This window comes from Lepidochelys olivacea, assembly GCF_965140295.1.
Source record: "Lepidochelys olivacea isolate rLepOli2 genome assembly, chromosome: 1".
In the NCBI taxonomy this organism is placed as follows: domain Eukaryota; kingdom Metazoa; phylum Chordata; order Testudines; family Cheloniidae; genus Lepidochelys; species Lepidochelys olivacea.
The window spans coordinates 23710705-23734665 of NC_140411.1; the positions used below are offsets into that span (position 1 = coordinate 23710705).

Here is a 23961-nt window from a genome sequence, read left to right on the forward strand (position 1 = left end):
AACATGACAGAGAAGCATGCTCTCTTGCAAGCAGCAATTTTCAGTTCTTAAAACCATGTTCCACCCTTGCACGTGCACAGCCCCCATTTATTTCAGTGGGAGCCCTGCTTGCACAGTGAAGGCAGAATCTGGCCTGTATTGGAGCTAAGACTTATTTTTCCTCCCCCAGTCATTTTCCATTTTGCAGGCCAGCTTCTCTTTGCAAATAACCGTACTATAAGTATTTCAGAAGCAACAGAGGAAAACAAACCCTCAGCTTTTTCAGTGGCTTCTATCATGTTATTAAAAAAAACTCTTAAGTGACTCAATATGTTCCTGCTCTTGAATAGCTGGTCAACTTCTAATCCCCCTAGCTCTGAACAGTTTAGAAAACCAGAATCTCAAGACACTACCAAAATATTAATGCCCTTGTAGCTGGCTGTACATCCACCTGTACATCCTTAATGGATTGGTGAATAAAATGTTCAGACGTGCCTAACTGAAGAAGGAGCTCAAGCCCCATTGTAAGCCAAGTTATACCTGGTTCATTACCCTTTAATTACCATATATACCCTTAAACTATCATATTCTCTAGGTACAAACATTACCAACATTAGAGATTTACCTAAGGGAGGGATGCTGTGCAGTGGTTAGAGCACAGGACTGGAAATAGTTCAGGTTCCAATCTTGCCTCTGCCATTGACTTGCTGTATGATCTCAGGCAAGTCACTTAACTGCTCAGTTTCCCCATCTGTAAAATGGGGAAGAGGAAGTTACTCACCTTGTGCAGTAACAATGGTTCTTTGAGATGTACACCCTATGGGTGCGCCTCCGACTCTGATTGGAGATTTTTGGTAGCAGTGTCCATTCAGCCTGCACATGCGCTCTCCCTCCCTCCTGCTCTGCCTCGGGACTATCTAGCAGTGAGCGGATGAACTGCCTTCAGTTTCTTCTCTACCGCTGAGCCCCTTTGTTGAGAACTCCAAAGCAGAGGGGAGGAGGGTGGGTTGTGGACCACACATAGGGACCCATCTCGAAGAACCATCGTTACTGCACAAGGTGAGTAACTTTCTCTTCTTCAAGTAGTGTCCCTATGGGTCGTCGTCTTAGTTTATGCGCAATGAACCTCAGGTGGGATGTAACCAGGATTCACCACCACTCCACTGTAGGTGACTTCACAGCTGTATCATATATGGGGGGGCTGGGCTTCAGAGTAGAGTCTATTATTGATAATACTGTGGAGCCAAAGATGACATCAGAAGTCTTGAGTAATCAGTGTTCCGCGAAAGTATGACCATAGGCCCATTTGCAGCTGTGCAGATATCGGAGATGGGAACACCTTTAACCAATGTGACCGAGGTGGAAATGGATCTCAAGGAGTGCGTGTGAATTCCTGATGGAGGTAACTAGTAACGGGCATGATAACAATAGTTAATGCAGTTCAAGACGCATTTGGCGAGCTATTGAGCTGATACTGCAGAGACCTTGGATCTATCCACAATGGAGAGGAAGAGTTCAGGAGATTTCCTAAGGCACTTTGTCCTATCCAAATAAAATGCTACGGCTCTTCTAACATAAAGCATATGTAGTACTGCCTCCCTGTTGCTGCAGTGTGGTTTTGGGGAAAAGGTAGGGAGGTTGAGGAGTTGGTTCATGTGGAAGCATGAGACCACATTGTGCAGGAACTCAGAGTGCCTTTATCTTTAAAGAAGACTGTGAAGGGTGGGTGCCATCAATGCTGCTATTTTCCTTATTTGTCATACTGAGGTGATGGTCTTCACTGACACGTGTAGAAGAGAGCCAGTTGCCCATAGGTTCAAAGGGTAGTCTAATTAAGGTCTTTAGAACTAGATTGAGGTCCCATATTGGAGTGGGGCACCTGGTATGTGGAAAGAGGTTTCCCATGCCCTTGAGGAATGTGTGTGTTCTTGGATGGGTGAATACAGAATATCCATCTCCCTGCTCCAGAGACAGAATAATAGCTGCTAGCGTGATCATTTTGAATCTCTGCACCTTCACATATCGGTTTAGTACTCTTAGATCTAATACGGGTCTCCAACTTCCTTTTTTCTTTGGGAATAGGAAATATTTGGAATAAAAGCCTTTACCTCTAGGGTGAACAGAGACTGGTTCTATGGTCCCTAGGCACAGCAGGTGATACGATGAAGTGAGCTGTAGCTCATGAAAGCTTATGCTCAAATAAATTTGTTAGTCTCTAAGGTGCCACAAGTACTCCTTTTCTTTTTTCTCCTGACCTAACAGTCTCTTATGAGAAAGGTCCCTGAAGAGGGACAGGGAGAGAGGTGAAGTGGATTGAATAACCCTTGGAAATGATCATCAAGACTCATTAGTGATGTGATGTTTTCCCAATTCCAGAGGAAGAGAGCTATGCGACATCTGAAGGGATGTGGAAAGTCTATGTGTTGCAGCTGTTGTGAAGAGTGGTTTCTCGGGGTCTCGACCAAGGCATCAAAACTGGTGTTTGAGGTTGAGGGCTGAGATGTTGAGGATTGGGAGGCTGACTGTTTCCCATTTTGCATTTGAGGTCTCTTGCACTGTGCCTCGTAGTATCACTGAGGTGGGGGGAACTGGGGTAGGTGGGATCTGTAAGATGCTTGTGAACTTAATTTTCTTTTCTGTCCCGGTGTGTAGATTCCTATAGAGTGCAGCATGGCTCTGGAATTCTTTCAAGTGTGAAGTGATGTGTCAGTCTGATCAGCAAAGAGTCTGGAGCCTTTGAAAGAGACTTCCTCAACCATTGTCTGTACTTCCTTTGGCAGCCATGAGAGCTGAAACCAAGAAGCCCGCCTCATTAACACTGCTATCAAAACTGGGTGGGCCACTGTATTCATGGCATCCAGTGTGGTCTGTAGCACTGTTCTTGCTACCAGCTAGCTCTCATGGATGATGGCTTTAAACTGTTCTCATTGTGCTTCTTGCAAGTGGTCAATAAACATGCTGAGTTTCCCATAATTCATGTGATCAGACTTTGCCATTAAGGCTTGGTAGTTTGAAATCCTGAATTGCAGAGATGCTGAGGAGTAGATCTTCCTTCCAAATAAGTCTAGCCTTTTCCAGTCTCTATCGTACAGGGTTTATTTAGCATGTTGTTGCTTTCCTAGCGAATTATCGGCATCTACAACAATAGAGTTAGGCTGAGGAGATTATATATATAAAATAAAAAAAAGTCTGCCTCTTTGGGGGGAACGCAATACTTCTTGTCTGCCCTTTTACATGTCAGCACAATAGAGGCTAGTGTCTGCCAGATAATCTAGGCAGGATCTAAAAGCACCTTGTTGACTGGGAAGGCAATCCTTGAAGAGAAGAAGGTATGAAATATGTTCAGCAATTTGTGGTGGGTGTCGTTCACCTCTTCAAAAAAAACTTGATATCACTGGCCGGTCATGGCAGAGAGGGCGTCACAGCCTCAGCTGGTGAGGAGGAGCTATTTGTCGGTGATGTAGTCTCCTCTTGTAGTCTGGCCTCCTGCTTTTCAAAAGTTTCCTCCTGTAGTTCTGGAATTCTAGATACAGAGGTTGTAGGAGACTATCTAGTAGATTCTCTGTAGGAGATGCTAGATGCCTGAGAAGTATGGTGCCTGTAGGCTGCCCACGGGTCCCAGTATGGCCACTAGGATGGAGGAAAAGGCATGGGTAGCGGCACCCAGAAGTGCCCATACCAGGAGGGTTGGGGATCAGAGTGTGCGTGGGAGGGTCCTGATTGTTGTAATGAGGGGGTATGGTGTGAGGCCAGAGTGTTGTTTTGGTCACTGTCCAACTCCTCACTGGAATAGGGTGGGACTGACAGGAAAGCTGGAGGCGAATGCCCCCAGAGCCACTGGTCATTCTGTGGAGCGGGACATGCTCAGTACCAGAGCCCCGGTACTGAGTAACAGGAACTCTGGCATCTCCACGATCATGATGTCCCTAGAAAAGTGCAATTCCTGTAGTACTGTCATTGCAATCTACTGTCAGATGTTGCCTGCGCTGACTTGTCGGTACCGACGATCTTTTATGAGAGGCACAGTTCGATCAAGACTGCTTCGAGGTGGTCAGTGCCAAGGATTTCTTCATTAGTACCGATTTTGCAGAGGCAGCAGGGTCTCCGCTGTTATCTTTGGCAGATGGTGCTACCACTTCAGAGCCTGTGCCCTTCAAGTCTTAAGGCATTATGGCAGAACTTGTACCCAAAGGTCCTGTGTCTTCTGGGTACCGTGTTTTGGAGCCACTGGTGCCAAGGTGACCGATGGCATTGGGGATCTCCTCTGGCTGGTCAGGAGCTCAGCTTGAGGGCTTGCAGCCCTCTTTTTGGAAGCTCTGAAAGGGGAGTCAGACAATTTTCTCTGTGGTTCTCCCTCCCTAGAATTTGAAGGCTCTGGGAATGATCTTCACCATGGAGGGATTTGGCACAGGGGTCGGGTGTGAATTTAAGAGCAACCTCCATGAGGAGGCATTTCAACTTTAACTCCCAGTTCTTTCAGGACCTAGCCTTCAATTTCTGGCAGAAGGTGCACTTCTGCAGAATGTGAGCCTTTCCAAGGCACCGGACACAGCAGTGTCTGTCCGTAACCAGTACTGCCTCTCTACAGAAGAGGCACTGTTTAAACTTGGTGGAGCTGGGCATTCCCCTTCAGGGGGCAATGCCCAAACTGAGGGTGGGGGGTTGGGGGGGGGGACAAGGAGAAAGAAAAAAACTTTTTTGTTGGGTTTTGGAAAAGTAAAAATGGAAGTCCTAGATATGCTACAAAAACTCTATAAGAAGCAACAGAATTAAAATCTATCAACTATAATGAAACATGAGGTAAGTAAATCAGATTGCTACTCACTATCTCAGGCAAGAAGCGTCTGAGAAGGAACTGAGGGCGGTTTGCCCACACAGAGCTAGATAGGCTCAAGGAAGAGAAAGTGGAAGGGAGAGCAGGTACGTGGGCCAGACGGACACTGCTACCTAAAATCTCCAATCAGAGGTGCAGACACTCTTACAGTGGAGCACCCACAGGGACACTACTCGAAGAAGAAAATACTTCTTACCTACCTGACATAAGTGTTGAGGGTGAACGTTTGTAATGCTGCTTAGATATTTGGATGAAATGCAATGCAACAAAAACAAAAAGAATTCTCAGGCCCATAATCCAAAACAATTTAGCACCAGCCAATCCTGAAACCTTTGTAGCTATTGATATATCTCTACAAGTATTTTAAACGGTGTTTACACCTATGCAGATAGAACAGTCTGGAACGGCTATTATTAGGGGCTCTTACTAGAAGAGAAATTTAGGCTGAATTTCAGGAACGCTAAAATACTGAGATATTAGGATGTGGTTTTTGTGAGGAAGTGGTATTAATCCCTTTTGCCTGTGACATTTAAAATTGGACTTGTCCAAGTACTAGAAATTCATACAAGATCTAAGGAGACCAGTAAGAGCAGTTAATAGTTTTTTTCCATTTCTAAATTCTCACTCATCCTAGGCATGCAATTTCAATACAGCTTGACAGGCCCTCCACTGACTCTCTTTCTGAGGAAGGTGCTTTGCTCAGTAGTGTTTTGTATTAAAGGAAAAACAGATGAATTATCCTATTTTTGAAAGCACCACCATCACCACCACAGCACCTGGTGAAGCACTGGAGAATGAAGCAAAATTTTTAGAAGTCCTTGTGAAAGCCTGAAATATTAAAACTTAAATAAGGCACAAAATCTATTTAGTAGTAGAACCACCATGCATTACCTGGAATTGTGTGCAAAGCTTTCCTACACGCAAATGTTAATTGTCAAGGTTATACAGAATGTGAACACATACATGCCCACAGGGAATAACAGGTAACACACACAGTATGTGTTTTAGAAAGGTTACTCTTGCTGGTAGAAAAATTAGTTGAAGCAGGCCGAAGCTCACAAAATGAAGAATGAGACAAGATGTTGAGTGCTCTCATCCTGTTAAAGAAAAACCAGGAAACAACACTGTTCCAATGCCTATATTTTCATTAATCCAAAAGTATTTAAGTAAAGTATTCTAATGCCTGGTTTGAAACCAAGTTCTTTTCTCAAATCCAAATGGGAGTTTAGCACTCAGGGCTCATTTGGAAAGGTAACGTGTGTATTTATCATATCATTTTATGTCTACAAAATCTGGAATTGAAATGTCACCTCAGTTAGCTCAGCATTTTACTAAATCCAACATATTTATGTAAAGAAATAAAAAAATACACCCCTTCCTTGAAGTTTCTAGTGCTCTACGGATACCCACAATTACAACAGTGAGTTTATATATTAATTACATGTTTCATCATCATCTGCAAAATCCTCAAACACTCTTTAAGTAATAGGAAAAGAAACATGAAAGGCTGGGGCAAGCCAAGAAATATTTAAATATGCTAATACCAGGTTGCTAAACATCTGAGGTCTGAATACTCTTGAAGGAAAATGGTTTAATCTGTTTAATTGCCTTGTAGAATGTTGTTGGCTACCCATAAGAAAAGTCAAATTTTATGTACACAGGTGTACAACATAATCTACACCAGAAAAGACCTCTGTCTAATGGGTCATCTAGATTACCCCATGCAACGTGACAGGATAATTTTACTATTCTTAAACCAAACCTTAGGAAGATCAGTCAATTCTAATCTTCATGAGCTTCAGTCAAAGTGGTTCAACAGAGTCCCATTCAGTTTTTTCTATTTCCTAACTATTCTAGGAGGGTGGTGAACCACTGGAATGCATTACCTAGGGAGGTGGTGGAGTCTCCTTCCTTAGAAGTTTTTATGGTCAGGCTTGACAAAGCCCTGGCTGGGATGATTTAGTTGGGGTTGGACTAGATGACCTCCTGAGGTCTCTTCCAATCCTAACCTTCTATGATTCTACGATTTAGTTAAACATTTTGTTAATATTCACCCAAAATTCTCTGCTGCACTCTTAAGCCTTTGTGGTTTGTATTCCTCGCCTAATCTGCATCTTTGTTTTATGTGGTTACAGGCCACCCTGTCTAGTTTCAGCCTTCTCACTCTAAAAAAGCTTTTCTCAGGGATCTTAGTTTCAAATAATTTTATTGCTCTTTTCTGCACTATTTCAAATTAGTTTATTTTTAAATTTTGTGCTCAAAATGAAATGCATCTCATATTGGGATGTTTGGCACCAAAAAAGTGGTTGACAACTAGTTGGAAGAGTCCTCCCAGCTGTGGATGAAGTAGTTTTGCAATATCTGGATGCACTGAACATGAAAGTATTACAGTACTGATTCATACAATTGGTCATACTAAATTATTTTACCAATAGCTCCCTTTCATCCTAAAGTACTTTATAAAACCCCCAAACCATTCAATATGATCTGCATCCCTCTAGTTCAGCGGTTCTCAAACTGAGTCATGACCTCATTTTAATGGGGCCACAAGGGCTGGCGTTAGACTTGCTGGGGCCTGGGGCCGAAGCAGAAGCCTGAGCCCCACTGCCCAGGGCCAGGGGCTTCAGCCTCACTGGGGATGAAGCTCTTGGGTTTCCCCTTTGGCCCCTGCCCAGGGCTGCATGGCTCAGACGGGCTCAGGCTTTGGTCCCCTCTCCTGGGGTTGTCAGAAGGGGGTCGCGGTACAATGAAGTATGAGAACCCCTGCTCTAGTTTGCACCTGTGTTTGATCCTTCCCTCTCATATAGAGCTTACATTTGTCCTTGCTGAATTCATTTTAAAGATTTCAGAGTTTCCCTATTTTAGCAAGGATAGTCTAAACTATGGAGAATGTCACTGATGGGAGATTGGCTATATGGCAATTAGAAGCATGATCCAATTTAGAGTTCTTACCTCCCCATGTACCTCCTACTTGTGGCCCAGTGGATATAGGATGTACAGATGGATGAAAGGTTGGCTGCAAATCAAGTAGATCATTTGGCAGCTTTGATGTGCTACAGAGACAAAGGAGGACAACTGTTTGAACTGTATCAAATAGTTTTCAATACAAGACAGCATTTTCAACTATTATGAACAGATTCACTAAACATTAAGGGGACATAACTATAGCAGTTTGTTTTTAGTTTGATGGGGAATACCTTTGGATTGTAAACATAGCGAGCTCAATTCTCTGCCATGCTAAAGCCCCTCTGTGCCAGTCCATCACCAGAGAGCAATCATAAGCTTGGTGGGTATAATCTACCGATTTCTCACACTCTCTTCAGACCCTGATGTCCAAGTGTGGCCAAAGCATGCCTGCACTTCAATCATGCCCAGCTCACAAAGTGACCTCACAGGGGCTACTGGTAGCAAGTGGCATCTCTAAACTGTGCCAGGAAATCAAACTGACACAGAACTTGTCCCAGACTGGAACTACAAATGGCTCCTCTGTGATCACTCCTCAGCTAAACCATCATTTATTGAGTACAGCAGAGAATTTGGCTCAATGACTATAATGCTGATAAACTTTTTTAAAGCTTTTGAAGTTTTTTTAAACACTGGCCACAGCTGTTCTGTCCTCGGTGATGCTGATGCATAAAAAAAGGTAAATTTATTTACCTCTCCATTGGAAACAAATCCAAAACCCAAGAGGTGTCAAGCCCCAAAACTCATTGAAGAGAAGAGGAAAAATTTCCACGATTAACACATGGAAATGGGGGAGAAGGGCACACAAGTCATTACAACAGTTGTATTTAAGATGTCAACTATCTTTCAAACAATGGAGAGGAAAAAACAGGTTAATGAGTCCTCTTAAGTTCATAAGATTTTACAGTTATAACAAATTCCTTCAAAACTCTGGAGTAGTGCGTCCATCCAGGTCCTAATCGTATTTTTACATATAGTACATTAAGAGTTAAAGTCTCCTTTAATCACCAGCAATATAGGAGACAGAATAATAAATACTTTAAACCCAGTGCACAAAATCACTTACATCCAAGTTATGTTGGCAATACCGTCGAAGTGAAAAGGTTAATCTAACTTTTGTACTGGTGCCTATCACTGTAGTATCTGATGACTTCTCAGAGTAAGTAGATTAGGACAGCAGTGGCCCCTAAATGAAATTCAGGGAAGCTTCTGCTCTAATCCAATCTCTGCACACAGAATTCAACTTCGGGTAAGTTTTTGAAGTGTGAGAGAGAAGAGGAATTCTAGTCTTACTTTTCTCCCATTGTCTATAGATAGAAACAAATAGAGACAATGCGTAACATCTCAAACCATTGAAATAAATTCCCTTCTATGCTCTTTTGCTTGGATTTCAGTTAAAGTAATATGTATTAAGTATGTGATGAGTCGGAAGAAGAGATTCTTTACCTGCACCCTAATTTGCGTTTTGAGATGCTTTGTCCCTATGGGTGTTCCATCGTAGGACCTGTGCACGTCAGTGTGCTCTCAACGGGAGACTGTAAAGCAGCGCCCATGGACCTGTGCAGAGCAGTTTCTCATGCTCCCACATGAAGTCAAATAGGGAAGTGCGGACCCGCCACCACTCAGTTCTTTCTCAAGCCCAAAGTCAGAGACTTTGCAGCAGAGGGGAAGGAGGGCAAGAGGTGAAGTCCATAGGGACAAAACAGCTCAAAGAACTCAAGTCACTGTACAGTAAGTAACCTCTCCCTTGAGTTTGTCTCTCTATGGACGCTTCACTGTAGGACACTCCCCAATAATAACTTAACATGCAGGTGGGTGCTAAGGAGGCAGGCGCAAGACAGTTCAGAGGACTGCATCATCAACTGTTGTTTCAGTTCTAGAAGCAGGTACGACAGCGTAATGCTTGGCAAACATATGGATGGAGGACCAAGTTGCAGACCTGCACATATCTGCTACAGAAAGTTTTTCAAAGGGGCTATAGACATGGACTAAGTGCTATTGAAGCATTCTGTCACTCAGAGTTGTATTCCAGCAGTCTCATAGCATGTTAAGATGCAACTTGAGACGCACTTTATGCAGGTGGAAGGCAAGATGTTCTCCTGACATCTAGTTAGTGTATATAGGCTAGTTTCCTCCCTGGAGGCAGGAGGCATTGGATAGAATACTGGTAGGTGGGTTTTCTGATTAATATGGTATTCCAATGAGACCTTAGGGAGAAAACCAGGATGGAGATATAGGGTAACTATCTCTGCAGAAGTCAGTGAATAGTGGTTCTGTCATGAGAGCACCAGGTTCTCCCATTCACCTAGTCTAAGTGATGATTATAAGGAATGAAGTCTGAGAAAGAGGGGGAGGAGAGAGCAGGTAGCCATCGGTTTGAAGGAGGGTTTCCACAGGACATCAAGAACCAAATTTAGATGCCATGGGTGGGGGGCCGGGTTCCAAACAGGAGGAAATAAGTGGTGAGAGCCTTTAAGAAATCTGGTCATGGGAGGAACTGAGTGGAAGGCTGTGATAGCGGCCAAATGTACTCTGACTGAGCTAACTGATAGACCTTGTCTCTTGAAATCCAACAGGTAGTCTAGGATCTTGGGGAGTGGAGTGTCTGATGGTTGACAGGAGTGAAGAGAGCACCAGGAATGGAAGTGTTTCCAACTCTGAAGGTAAGTTTTGCGAGTAGTAGGTTTCCTGCTCGATAGAACAGGTTTACTCCATGCCTGAGAAACATCTACAACCCATGTTCACAGATTCAGGGACAACGGGTTGTGGGGGAATCAAGGGCCTTAAGTTTATGACAGGAGATCCCTCCTGATGGGAAGGTGGAGAGACATTGAGGAGAAGTGAAGGAGGTTTGAGTACCACACTTGTCTTAGCCAGGACTGTACTATGAGGCTAACCCTCACTCCTTCCTGTTGCAGTTTGAGCAAGATCTTGAGAATTAGATGTAGAGGCAGGTAAACATCCTGCAGGGTATGAGGCCACGGTCTTATCAGGACATAACCCAGCAGTATCCTCCCTTGGAGCAAAAAAGGTAACATTTTGTGTTGATTGGGGTAGCACAGAGGCCTTCTTCTAGGAGACCCCAGGTTTGGCAGATGCTGTAGAAGACAGTTGCTGAGTTCCCTTTTGTGGTCCTGATGGAAGTTTCTGTTCAGGGAGTCTGCAATCGTATTCTGGTGACCTGCTAGATAGACTGCAAGTGTTTTCCATAAAGTACATGTAGGCAATAGTATAACCCCACTGACTGGTATCATAGAATCATAGAATATCAGGGTTGGAAGGGACCCCAGAAGGTCATCTAGTCCAACCCCCTGCTCAAAGCAGGACCAATTCCCAGTTAAATCATGCCAGTCAGGGCTTTGTCAAGCCTGACCTTAAAAACCTCTAAGGAAGAAGATTCTACCACCTCCCTAGGTAACGCATTCCAGTGTTTCACCACCCTCTTAGTGAAAAAGTTTTTCCTAATATCCAATCTAAACCTCCCCCACTGCAACTTGAGACCATTACTCCTCGTTCTGTCATCTGCTACCATTGAGAACAGTCTAGAGCCATCCTCTTTGGAACCCCCTTTCAGGTAGTTGAAAGCAGCTATCAAATCCCCCCTCATTCTTCTCTTCTGCAGGCTAAACAATCCCAGATCCCTCAGCCTCTCCTCATAAGTCATGTGTTCCAGCCCCCTAATCATTTTTGTTGCCCTTCGCTGGACTCTCTCCAATTTATACACATCCTTCTTGAAGTGTGGGGCCCAAAACTGGACACAGTACTCCAGATGAGGCCTCACCAATGTCGAATAGAGGGGAACGATCACGTCCCTCGATCTGCTCGCTATGCCCCTACTTATACATCCCAAATTGCTATTGGCCTTCTTGGCAACAAGGGCACACTGCTGACTCATATCCAGCTTCTCGTCCACTGTTACCCCTAGGTCCTTTTCCGCAGAACTGCTGCCTAGCCATTCGGTCCCTAGGCTGTAGCTGTGCATTGGGTTCTTCTGTCCTAAGTGCAGGACCCTGCACTTATCCTTATTGAACCTCATCAGATTTCTTTTGGCCCAATCCTCCAATTTGCCTAGGTCCTTCTGTATCCTATCCCTCCCCTCCAGCGTATCTACCACTCCTCCCAGTTTAGTATCATCCGCAAATTTGCTGAGAGTGCAATCCACACCATCCTCCAGATCATTTATGAAGATATTGAACAAAACCGGCCCCAGGACCGACCCTTGGGGCACTCCACTTGATACCGGCTGCCAACTAGACATGGAGCTATTGATCACTACCCGTTGAGCCCGACAATCTAGCCAGCTTTCTACCCACCTTATAGTGCATTCATCCAGCCCCTACTTCCTTAACTTGCTGACAAGAATACTGTGGGAGACCGTGTCAAAAGCTTTGCTAAAGTCAAGAAACAATACATCCACTGCTTTCCCTTCATCCACAGAACCAGTAATCTCATCATAAAAGGCGATTAGATTAGTCAGGCATGACCTTCCCTTGGTGAATCCATGCTGGCTGTTCCTGATCACTTTCCTCTCATGCAAGTGCTTTAGGATGGATTCTTTGAGGACCTGCTCCATGATTTTTCCAGGGACTGAGGTGAGGCTGACTGGCCTGTAGTTCCCAGGATCCTCCTCCTTCCCTTTTTTAAAGATTGGCACTACATTAGCCTTTTTCCAGTCATCCGGGACTTCCCCGGTTCGCCACGAGTTTTCAAAGATAATGGCCAATGGCTCTGCAATCACAGCCGCCAATTCTTTCAGCACTCTCGGATGCAACTCGTCCGGCCCCATGGACTTGTGCACGTCCAGCTTTTCTAAATAGTCCCTAACCACCTCTATCTCCACAGAGGGCTGGCCATCTCTTCCCCATTTTGTGATGCCCAGAGCAGCAGTCTGGGAGCTGACCTTGTTAGTGAAAACAGAGGCAAAAAAAGCATTGAGTACATTAGCTTTTTCCACATCCTCTGTCACTAGGTTGCCTCCCTCATTCAGTAAGGGGCCCACACTTTCCTTGGCTTTCTTCTTGTTGCCAACACACCTGAAGAAACCCTTCTTGTTACTATTAACATCTCTGGCTAGCTGCAGCTCCAGGTGCGATTTGGCCCTCCTGATATCATTCCTACATGCCCGAGCAATATTTTTATACTCTTCCCTGGTCATATGTCCAACCTTCCACTTCTTGTAAGCTTCTTTTTTATGTTTAAGATCCGCTAGGATTTCACCATTAAGCCAAGCTGGTCGCCTGCCATATTTACTATTCTTTCGACTCATTGGGATGGTTCGTCCATGTAACCTCAACAGGGATTCCTTGAAATACAGCCAGCTCTCCTGGACTCCTTTCCCCTTCAAGTTAGTCCCCCAGGGGATCCTGGCCATCCGTTCCCTGAGGGAGTCGAAGTCTGCTTTCCTGAAGTCCAGGGTCCGTATCCTGCTGCTTACCTTTCTTCCCTGCATCAGGATCCTGAACTCAACCAACTCATGGTCACTGCCTCCCAGATTCCCATCCACTTTTGCTTCCCCCACTAATTCTACCCAGTTTGTGAGCAGCAGGTCAAGAAAAGCGCCCCCCCTAGTTGGCTCCTCTAGCACTTGCGCCAGGAAATTGTCCCCTACGCTTTCCAAAAACTTCCTGGATTGTCTAAGATGGTAGGGCCATCTTTCCTTGGGGAAAGGGGAGTGATATTTAAATCCTGACCTCTTCCAACAGGATCTGGAGGGATTCCACCTTGTGTTTCATTAGGTCCTGGAAGGCCCTAAAGTCATCAGCATAAAAGAGCAGTGGTGCTATTGGGTCTCTCAGTACCAAGGGAGCAGACTGTGCCGGAGGATGGTCTGTCAGACAGTGACGTGGTACTGGCAGGTGTTGAGTTTTCCTTTTGGCTGGTACCCTTTAAAATGGCTCGCAAGGGTGTCTCCAGGAGTTCCAGTAAGCCCAATGAGTAGGAAAATGACCCCAAGTGTATTTACAACTGCTAGGTCCAGGATGACTAGTGAGCTCTGAAAAGTCCTCTTCAGTATAAGAGCTTAGAGGAATATGCTGGTTCAGCATCACAGACTCGTACCGATACTTCAGTCCAGAGGAGGATATTGTTTCTGACTCTGAAGAGGGGGCTTCTAGCATTGGTGTTAGTACCAAGAGTAGGGGTCCTGATCCGATGAAGAGGAGTTCAGGTTGCAGATGTCGGAGCAGTATTGGGGAGGGAGGGTCTTGTGGAGCTCCTTAAGAGAGGAGACTCCAGTTCCTCCGATATAATACCATCTCCTGGGGAGAGAAATCTAGAATGCTGGAAGACTATGGTAGCCTAATGCAGCTGGTACTGGGGCCTGGAACAGGGATCAGTACCAGTCAGGAGATGGCCTCTCTGGTACCATACACAGTGACACCAGTCTGGGTGCTCTATATGGCTGTGAGATGAGGATGACATCACGGCTCATGTAGAAATGCTGTGTGCTTCTTGGTGCTTAAATACATCAGGAGGTATTGAGGTAGGTACTTTGCACTGCCTGGCAGACATCTGATCCTAGCTACTTAGGCAGTACTGATGCCTCGGTATCAATTTCAGCAAGGTCTCTCGGGAATCAAATTTATGGGGCCACTGACCCCTTTTCTTAGATTGCCTGACAAAAAAGAGAAAGAAGCCTCTCTTCCAAGACTGCATCTGTGGAACGGTTGTTGGGGCTTCCACAGTCACCAGAGCGGCCTGACATGTTGAAGCTGATGTATGGGGGAGACGGGGAAGCAGACCCCACACTGGAGCTGGGGAGCACTACAACAGGAGGAGCTTCAACCTAGCACATCTATCCTTTCAAGACCTGCCTTTGAATGCCATGCAGACCTTGCACTTTGCCAGCACATGGGTGTCTCCAAGACACCAGAGAAGCTGGAATGCCTACTGCTATGGGGAAAAGACCTGAGACAGCTCTGACAAGGCTTGAACCCTGATGTCTTCAGCATAACCCTGAATGTCAGAGTACTAAAGCAAGGGTTCAGCAAAATAAATGGGGCAGGAAACCCCTTTTTAAAGCACAACTGTGCTGAAATACCAGAGAACAACAAATGAACTAAATAACTAAAAAAAGAAAGAAGGGAATAATAAGAAATGCACAGTAAGTGAAAAGTAGGAAGCTGTAAAAACAGCAGACACTGAATGTTCTGTTTCAAGCCGCAAGCAGGTGAGAAGGAACTGAATGGTGGCAGGTCCGCACCTCTCTCTACGCCTTTGTATGGGAGTACGAGCGTGCAGGCCTGCAGACACTGCTTTGCAATTTCTGGTCAAGAGCGCACAGGCACATAAGTGTCCTATGGTGGAGCATCCACAGAAGAGACATATACTCAAAGAAGAATACAGCATTACTAGATGCTGTCCATCTGGGTCTGAAAGCATTACAACCTGTATTACAGCGAGTATATAACGATAAAAGTATACTTAAGTGATATAAATGCCCAAATAAACACAACTCTTAGTTTTCGGATAAGATGCTTGTCTTTTGCATTAATCTAACTTCCTATGAATTGGCTCATTTTATAGTTACTGCCCAACATTAATGGGATAGCGTAAGTTAGATCAGTATGTTCCCTTCAGCACACACTGAAATGCAGCATTAGTGGGTCTTGTAGATCAGCAGGAATAGAACTATGTTGCTTACTAAGGGTATGTCTTCACTACCCGTCAGATCGGCAGGCAGCAATCGATCCAGTGAGGACTGATTTATCGCATCTAGTCTAGACACGATAAATCAACCCCCGAACGCTCTCCCGTCGACTCCTATACTCCAGCGCTGCGAGAGGTGCAGGCAGAGTCGACAGGGGAGCAGCAGCAGTCGACTCACCGCGGTAGAGACTCCACAGTAAGTTGATTTAAGTACATTGACTTCAGCTATGTTATTCACATAGCTGAAGCTGCATAACTCACATCGATCCCACCCTAGCGTAGACCAGGGCTAAGAGACCCAAAATCTAAAGTGCCCAAAGATATGCACCATTCCCCATCTGAAGGCAGACGTGCCTTTGGCCATAACTGAAGATATTATTTAGAAAGTTCTTTTGGATCCCTTGTCAGCCTATCAGTACACTGGCACTGGCTCTACTGGGATCTACTCTACTACCAGCTCTTAACTAGAAAAAACGGAAATGAGAGAACATTAAGAAACAAAGGAAAGTAATATCTGACTCAGAAGACTACTGCTCAAGGTATGTTCTTGAAATACTTCATCTCAGCAACAAGAGAGAGGGTTAGCAAAACTGTATTTTGTAACATATATTTTGAAAACCAAAGCAGGCTAGAACAGATTAAAACACTTACTGAACTTTTCATCTGCAAACGATGTCTATCTGTAATGTAATTTTCTGGCTGTTAAAGTAGCTTTGCCAAAGCTTGGGTTTCAGACAATCATTGGTGAGATTAACAAATGTTTTGGATATCCAACAAATAAAATTACATCTGATCATTTTAAATGCTTTGTCCTTTATCAAGGAAGCAACTCAAATGCCATATACTCTTCTGTTTTTACCCTCATGACTTCCGGTTACTAACAACTGCTCATTTCTGTAATTCTGAAAGTGTTATTTGATTCAGATAATTGATAAATGGTTGGTGTCCTATAAATAATTTCCTATATTTGTTGCCCAGTGGGAAATAAAGCCTACCAGAGTGCGAACAGTTTTTGAAGAACAGCGAAGAGATAAGGGAGGAAATGTGCACGTTCCCCTGTAAATTCCAGAGCAATGGTTAAACATTCTTTGGGTTCAAATCCTGACCAAGTCCCTGCATAATATGGTACTATTTTGTATGACTAAGGGCATGTACATACTACAAACTTAAGCTGCCCTATGTTAAGTCAACTTACAGCCTCCGTAGTAATTACTGCCGTGGTTCATGATCACAATACCCTCCTTCTGTTGGTTGTGCATATCCTCACCAGGAGTGCTTCCACAGACTTCAGAGAGTGAGAGTGAGTGCGTGTGTCTGAAAGCCCAGGCTCTCAGCTTCATGTACAGCTCCCCGGCGAGAGCATGGCTGCCCGCCACCCTTGGTTCTTGGATCCTCATCAGGAATCTGGGCAGCAGCCTGGCTGGGAGCAGGGAGCTCAGGGAGTAATACAGCTGGGAGTGGGGAGTCGGGACCCCGGGGGAAAGCCCAGCTGGGAGCAGGGAGCCCGAGGCAGCTCGGCTCCAAGCAGGGAGCCCGGTGCTCCAGGTCAGTTGGGAGCCCGGAGCCCCAGGTGAGGGTGGAGTGCAGCCGGGCTCTAGCTGGAAACCCGTACCCGCCCCAGGGGGACAGCCCAAGCTGCGATCAGCCTTCTTGACAAGAATGACAGCCAACAGCCAATGTAAGTAACCAGCAGTGTCTATATGGACACTGCGTCGCACTGAGCCCTACACCTCTTGTGGAGGTGGAGTTATTACGACGATGTAATAGGGCACTTACATCGGCGGGAGCAATGCTGTAGTTTGTACACTGGCATAATTAGGTTGACGTAAGCTGCCTTATGTACATCTAACTTTGTGGTGCAAACCAGGCCTAATAGCATTTTTATAAACTAAGCTCAGAACTGAACAGCAGGAACTGTTGGTATGGGAGGCCAGGGAAAGCATTAAATAATGCTCTGTGACAGAACTTGCATAGCTTCTTTACCCTAGTGGCACTCACACTCTCTTCATTCAAACCCCTGCCCTCAAATTCTCTTCTGAAACACCCACAAATAGTCACCTGTATCAGTAACCCATTTAAAAAAAAAATACAGATGAGAGATTAAATTAAGCACCATCCTCTGGACCCATCAGTGAGAATGTATGCCTGACCTTTGCCAACCTATTTAGTAAGGTCCTTGAGGGCAGGGGAGTATATGTGCTGAGCATAACTGGCATTCAGATTAACAAGAAGAATTGCAAGGGTCATTAAACAGTTTATCAAATTAATCTGAAGAGAGAGAGGAGGAAAAATTATTTCTACATGTCATGCTTATATGAATGAGATGTTCTCACTGAAATAGCTATCAAAAATCACTTATGGATAGATTCTAGGTAAGAGTAAATTTTTGCAACACACAATGGCAGTGCAGCTGGAGCTAACTAATAATGAAAGCATAACTACTGAAACATACCTGTTTGAAGAGCTAGGGGTGGAAAAAATATCAACGGCTGGGGTGGTCATTATGCTTCCCGCTGCAGTAGACACAGGAGAGGCTGCTGTCGTTAAAGAGGTATGAGGTTTCTTTGCAAGTTCTTTTAGACGTTGTTCCTGTTGGGAAAGTGAGCTGGCATAAGAAATCGACAAACAAGGTTTGTTTATATGGCTTCTGAAGTAAGTAAAACAAAACTCTAAAGAATTCTCTTTACTTATTTCATACAATAAGATGGCAGTCAAGTATGAATGTCTATTTACATACAGAAAGAAAAGCCAGTACATTTGCGGGGTTAAAAGATGTCACATGCCTGTTTTAGAAACTGAATAACTGATAAAGGGAAAACCCTCCGTAACTTTTATGACCTATTATAAGAAACTCCAATGAGATGCATATGCACAGTATGTGCAATTATAAAAGTGACCTTAACTTTTCTGTAAACAGGAAAACACCTACCTTTAAAGCTTTTAAACGAGCTTGCTCTTCCTCTAATGCAGCTTGTTTTTCCCTTTCATCCACTTTAGTGAGAGACAGGCCAGTGCTCGCAAGGGAAGAGACTGCATTGGAAAGTGTGGTAGCCCTGATAATTGGACAAGGGGAAAAAAACTGGTTGTTCATATATGTGTCACATGATGGGAACAGCTGATCGAAAATGCTTTGCTTGTTTTTTCTCAGTTCCTTTATAGAATTTGTAATCTTAGCCTGTATGACACACAATCTGAGATTATATAAGTGTTACTTTAAGAAAAATGAAATTACATTAATAAAATATTGCAGTGCAAAATTTAAGTGCCTATACTGCAAAATAGGAACTTCTAGAAATGGTGCTATCTACTCTCTTGTACATTGACTCTGTGATCACTCCCCTTAGACATGCCCCTTCCAAACTGCCTCATATGAATTCACGTTGAAGATTTTTTTCTGTTCCTCTGTTAATTTATGAAAATTCAGCTTAAACAGAGATTTGTACGTTTTGCGGAGGAATAGGAAGTTCTGGTAAGTTATCTACTATATTAAAATACAGTTAAATTAAGCAAGCTATCTGGCTCAATTATGAGACTATAAACACACTTGATACAATGCATTACATTCCCAGGCAAAAGAGTTTTCACAGATTCCAAGGCCAAAAAGGACCATTGTGATAATCTAGGGTAACCTCCTGTTTAATACATAGAAGTTCCCCAAAATGATTCCTAGAACATATTTTAGAAAAAAAATCCAACCTTGATTTTAAAATTATCAGCGATAAAGAATCCACTATGACCCTTGGTAAACTGTTCCAATAGCCAATTCCTCTCATCATTAAATATGTGCACCTTATTTCCAGTCTGAATTTGTCATGGTTCAGTGGCTGGAAGTTGAAGCTAGTTTTACCTTTCTTGGATACATTGAAAAGCCCATTATTAAATATCAGTTACCCATGTAAATACTCATATGCTATAATCGAGTCAACCATAAACCTTCATTTTGTTAAGCTAAATAGATTGAACTTTCACTAGAAAGCAGGTTTTCTAATTCTTTAATCAATCCTGTGGTTCTTTTAAATTTGTGATCACATTTTAAAAACAATGGGAAAATAAACAACTGTTAGAAAAAAAAATTGGTTTGACAAATCTGCTTTACTTTTAAGATAGAGCTGTGGTTCTCAAACTGTGCATCAGGACCCCAAAGTGGGTCGCAACCCCATTTTATGGGCCGAAGCCCAAGTGATTCAGCCCTGGGCAGCAGGGCTCAGGTTACAGGCCCCCTGGCTCGGGTTGAAGCCCTTGGGCTTCGGCTTTGACCCATACCCCGCACAGGGAAGTGGGGCTCAGGCTTTGGCTCCCCTACCAGGGGCAGTGGGAATCAGGTGGGCACAGGCTTTGGTCCCCTGTCTTGGGGTCATATAATAATTTTTGTTGTCAGAAGGGGGTCGCAGTGCAATGAAGTTTGAGAACCCCTGAGATGCACAAAAAATGTTATTTTAGTCTTAAATACACCAGTAAAAAAATTAACCAGTTAGATTTTATTTTACATTACTGTAATTTTGACAGTACAAGTACAGGAAGAGGATAAAATCATTGAAAACTGGCACTAGCCTACTAAAATTTAGTTTTAAAAGTTACAGTCCTATATTTTACTGTCAACATGTTACACGGAAGTGAATTTTTTAATTTTGTTTTTCTTAAATTTTAGTAGCAACACAACGAAGAGCAGCGGACTGTCAAGATTTTATTGCCAGGGACATTCCCAAAGAATCTCCAGTTCCCTAGACTATTTTGCATTTTAACAAATGTTAAAAGAGCAGTGGGGCCATCCATTGCCACCACCTTTTATGCCATTTAGTGCCTGATCCCCACTCATGTATTTCGACTCTTTATTTCAGTATTTTTCTGAGAAACAAAAGGACAACCTGAGATATTAAAAGAAATAATGAAGGGCATGCATGTGTTGAGTATTTTACAAAAATACAAATATTCATTTATAAGAACAATCTAATTAATAGTATGGAAAATTGAAGATTTCCAAGCAGCAAGCAAAGGCACCAAAAGTTAGTGTCTCAAGTTGAAGTCTGAAAGTTCTACCATTACGAAGGCTTCTACCATTATGTGAATTGTTCTCAGTTCCGTAGACTCTAGTTGCACTACATTTAGGCCTGGTCTACAATACAAAGTTAGGTCGACATAAGCCTACTTGTGCATTTGTCTACACTTAAGTTGTCTCCCACTGATGTAAGTGTCCCATTATGTCAATGTAATAACACCAGCTCCCGGAGTGGCATTAAGTCATGCTTGATGTTCAGATGTCAGCACAGAGCAGGTGTAGATACTACATTACTTATGTCAACCCTAGAAGTCCTCCAGCAGCTATCTCAAAATGTCAAACACTGACTGCTCTGGCCACAACTGTAGGGGGCCACATACACCACCAGCTCCCCCTCAAAACCCCATTAAAACCCCTGCCAATTTTTGAAATGCCTTTTCCTGGTCGTACAGGGTGGTGAGCACACCTCTATCTGCTTTCCACTGTTGTGTGGAACTGCCAGGCTGACCATGCTGGCTACACACTCCAGATGCACTCCTGCCTAGAGTACACAGGAGATAATGGATCTCTTGGGCCCGTAGGAAGAAGAGGCTGTGCAAGCATAGCTCAGAACAAGCTGTAGAAACACTGACATCAATGAGCAGATTGCTTAGGGGATGCAGGAGAAGGGGTGTGTCATAAATATAAAGGGAAGAGTAACCACCTTTCTGTATACAGTGCTATAAAATCCCTCCTGGCCAGAGGCAAAACCCTCTCACCTGTAAAGGGTTAAGAAGCTAAGGTAACCTCGCTGGCACCTGACCCAAAATGACCAATGAGGGGACAAGATTCTTTCAAATCTGGAGGGGGGGGGGCAGAGAGGGAGCAAAGGGTTCTGTGTGATGCTTTTGCTGGGAACAGATCAGAAATGCAAGCCTTCCAACTCCTGTGAAGTTAGTAAGTAATCTAGCTAGAATATGCGTTAGATTTTCTTTTGTAATTTAAGGTTTTGCCTAGAGAGATTCTCTATGTTTTGAATGTGATCATCCTGATTTTACAGAGGTGATTCTTTTACCTTTTCTTTAATTAAAATTCTTTTAAGAACCTAATAGATTTTTCATTGTTCTTAAGATCCAAGGGATTGGGTCTGTGTTCACCTGTACCAATTGGTGAGGATCATTATCAAGCCTTCCCCAGGAAAGGGGGTGTAGGGCTTGCGGGGGGGGGGGGGGGAGAGAGAATATTTTGGGAAAGACGTCTCCAAGTGGTCTCTTTTCCTGTTCTTTGTTTAAAATGCTTGGTAGTGGCAGCACACTGTTCAAGGACAAGGCAAAGTTTGTACCTTGGGGAAGTTTTTAATCTAAGCTGGTAAGAATAAGCTTAAGGGGTCTTTCATGCAGATCCCCACATCTGTACCCTGGAGTTCAGAGTGGGGAAGGAACCTTGACGTGGTGGCAGAGCGGTGGGATCATTTTGAACCAGAAGCACAGCAGGATTTTAAAATGTTTTGTAAATGGTGATTGCAGCTGTAGATTCTGTCTCTCTGCCTGAGGGACAGAGTAGCAGCCATAACAAAAGGTTTCAGAGTAACAGCCGTGTTAGTCTGTATTCGCAAAAAGAAAAGGAGTACTTGCGGCACCTTAGAGACTAACCAATTTATTTAAGCATAAGCTTTCTTTCTGACTCTCGGATGTAAAATTAGTTAAAAACAGAGAGGTCAGGATGACAGAATACAATGTTCAACGGAAGCTGGAATTAGCCAGATTTGAGGCTGAGGAAAGACAAAAGGAACATGAAAGACTGACAGAACTCAGACAGATGGAGATGGATGCACAAGCGGCCAAAGAAAAAGAAATCGAGGCTTCCACACCAGGAGAGCTGTGAAGGAGAAGGAAAAAGAAACGGAGGAGAGGGAAAAAGAGAGGATGCATGCTGAGGAGGCAAAGGAAAAAGAAATGGAGGAGAAGGAAAAAGAGAGGAAGCATGTACTGGAGATGGAGAAGGCTAAGGCTCAGCAGAATATACTGAATAACCCTAACAATCCATCCCCAACAATCCACAAATGGGAGCGACTATGTCCACAGTATAATGAATCCAGTGATATTGCTGAATATTTTCTCACCTTTGAGAGACTGTGCACACTCCATCAAATCCCTGAAGCTCACAAGATGACCACATTGGTTGCAAAATTGACTGGAAGAGCTCTGGACATATTCAATAAGATGCCTACTGAGGAGGCTTCTGACTATAATAAATTCAAGGATTTTGTTTTAAAACAATTTCAAGTTACACCTGAAACTTACAGAGTAAAATTTAGAGCCCTTAAGAGAGGACCTGGACTAAGTAATGTGGCTTATGTAAACCAGATGACAGACCTGTTTGATAAATGGCTCAACAGAAGGGATGTAACTAGCTTTGGAGGAATATGGAATTTGATGATACAGGAGCAATTCCTGAATATGTCCAAGAATGATATAAAACAGTGTTTATGAAGTAAGAAAATGGACTCAGCAGGAAGTCTTGCTTCTCATGCTGATCAATACGAGCAGTCCCAGACCGCCAGAGAGGCAGGGCAAACTGGAACAAAACGGGTAGAGGGAGGAGAGAGGAACAACCCTGCTCGCAGTGGGAGCGGATACCAGAAGGGACACCCTCAGGCCACACCCTACTACTGGGGGCAGCCCAAGGCCCCAACTACACCCCAAGGAACACTCCAGAAACCTTATCGTCCCACCACACTGTTCTCCAGCAACCCATCTCGCCCCAGTGACCTGTCAGCTGAACGATGTTTTAAATGTAACAAGCCAGGGCATGTAAAGGCTAACTTCCCCAAGAACCCCAATAGATTATAGTTCATTGCACCGGAATCACACCGGGGTCCTCAGGACCAGATGCCTCCCAGATACCCTCAGAGCAGAGGGAAACCGTGACTGTGGGCGGGAAGAAAGTCACAGCATGGAGGGACACCGGAGCACAAGTGTCTGCTATCCATGCTTCCTTAGTGGACCCCAATTTAATCAACCCAGAGGTCCAAGTGATGATTCAACCCTTCAAGTCAAACTCTTTTTACTTGCCTATAGCCAAGCTGCCGGTCCAGTAAAAGGGCTGGTCAGGAACGTGGACTTTTGCAGTCTATGATGATTATCCCATCCCCATGCTGTTGGGGGAAGACTTGGCCAATCATGTGAAGCTAGCCAAGAGGGTGGGAATGGTCACCCGCAGCCAGGCTAAGCAAGCTGTCACACTTAGCCGTGTTCCGTAAATTTCTACCAGGACCCGGTCATGATGGAACCGGACCCCATGACAACATCTGCAACAGCAGTAGTGGATCCAGTCCCAGAGACCCAGACAGAGCCAGTCCCAGATCCAGCGGAACCACCAGCACCGAATCCAGTACTTGCAACCCCAACATCAGAGGGCCCCACCGAACCTGCACTGGCACCAGCAGATAACCCGACACAAGAGGTTCAGCCGAAGCCTGAACCCCAACATGCGGAGCGGAGTGCACCAGCGGAGAGTGGTTCACAGTCAATGGAAACAGCCCCATCACCTGCATTGCTTC

General features: G+C 44.2%; 1 protein-coding gene across 6 annotated transcripts in view; it reads right to left on the reverse strand.

Annotated features, from left to right (window-relative positions):
* Positions 1-23961, reverse strand: part of PICALM (phosphatidylinositol binding clathrin assembly protein) — a 117775-nt gene that overhangs the window by 36967 nt on the left and 56847 nt on the right. For all 6 annotated transcript variants that reach the window (XM_084631635.1, XM_084631638.1, XM_084631636.1 and 3 more), the window contains exons 10-12: positions 18354-18477; positions 17877-18013; positions 7766-7866 (exon numbers count right to left, since the gene is read on the reverse strand). In XM_084631635.1, the coding sequence (XP_084487761.1) occupies positions 7766-7866; positions 17877-18013; positions 18354-18477 (362 nt within the window). The remainder of the gene's footprint in view (positions 1-7765; positions 7867-17876; positions 18014-18353; positions 18478-23961) is intronic.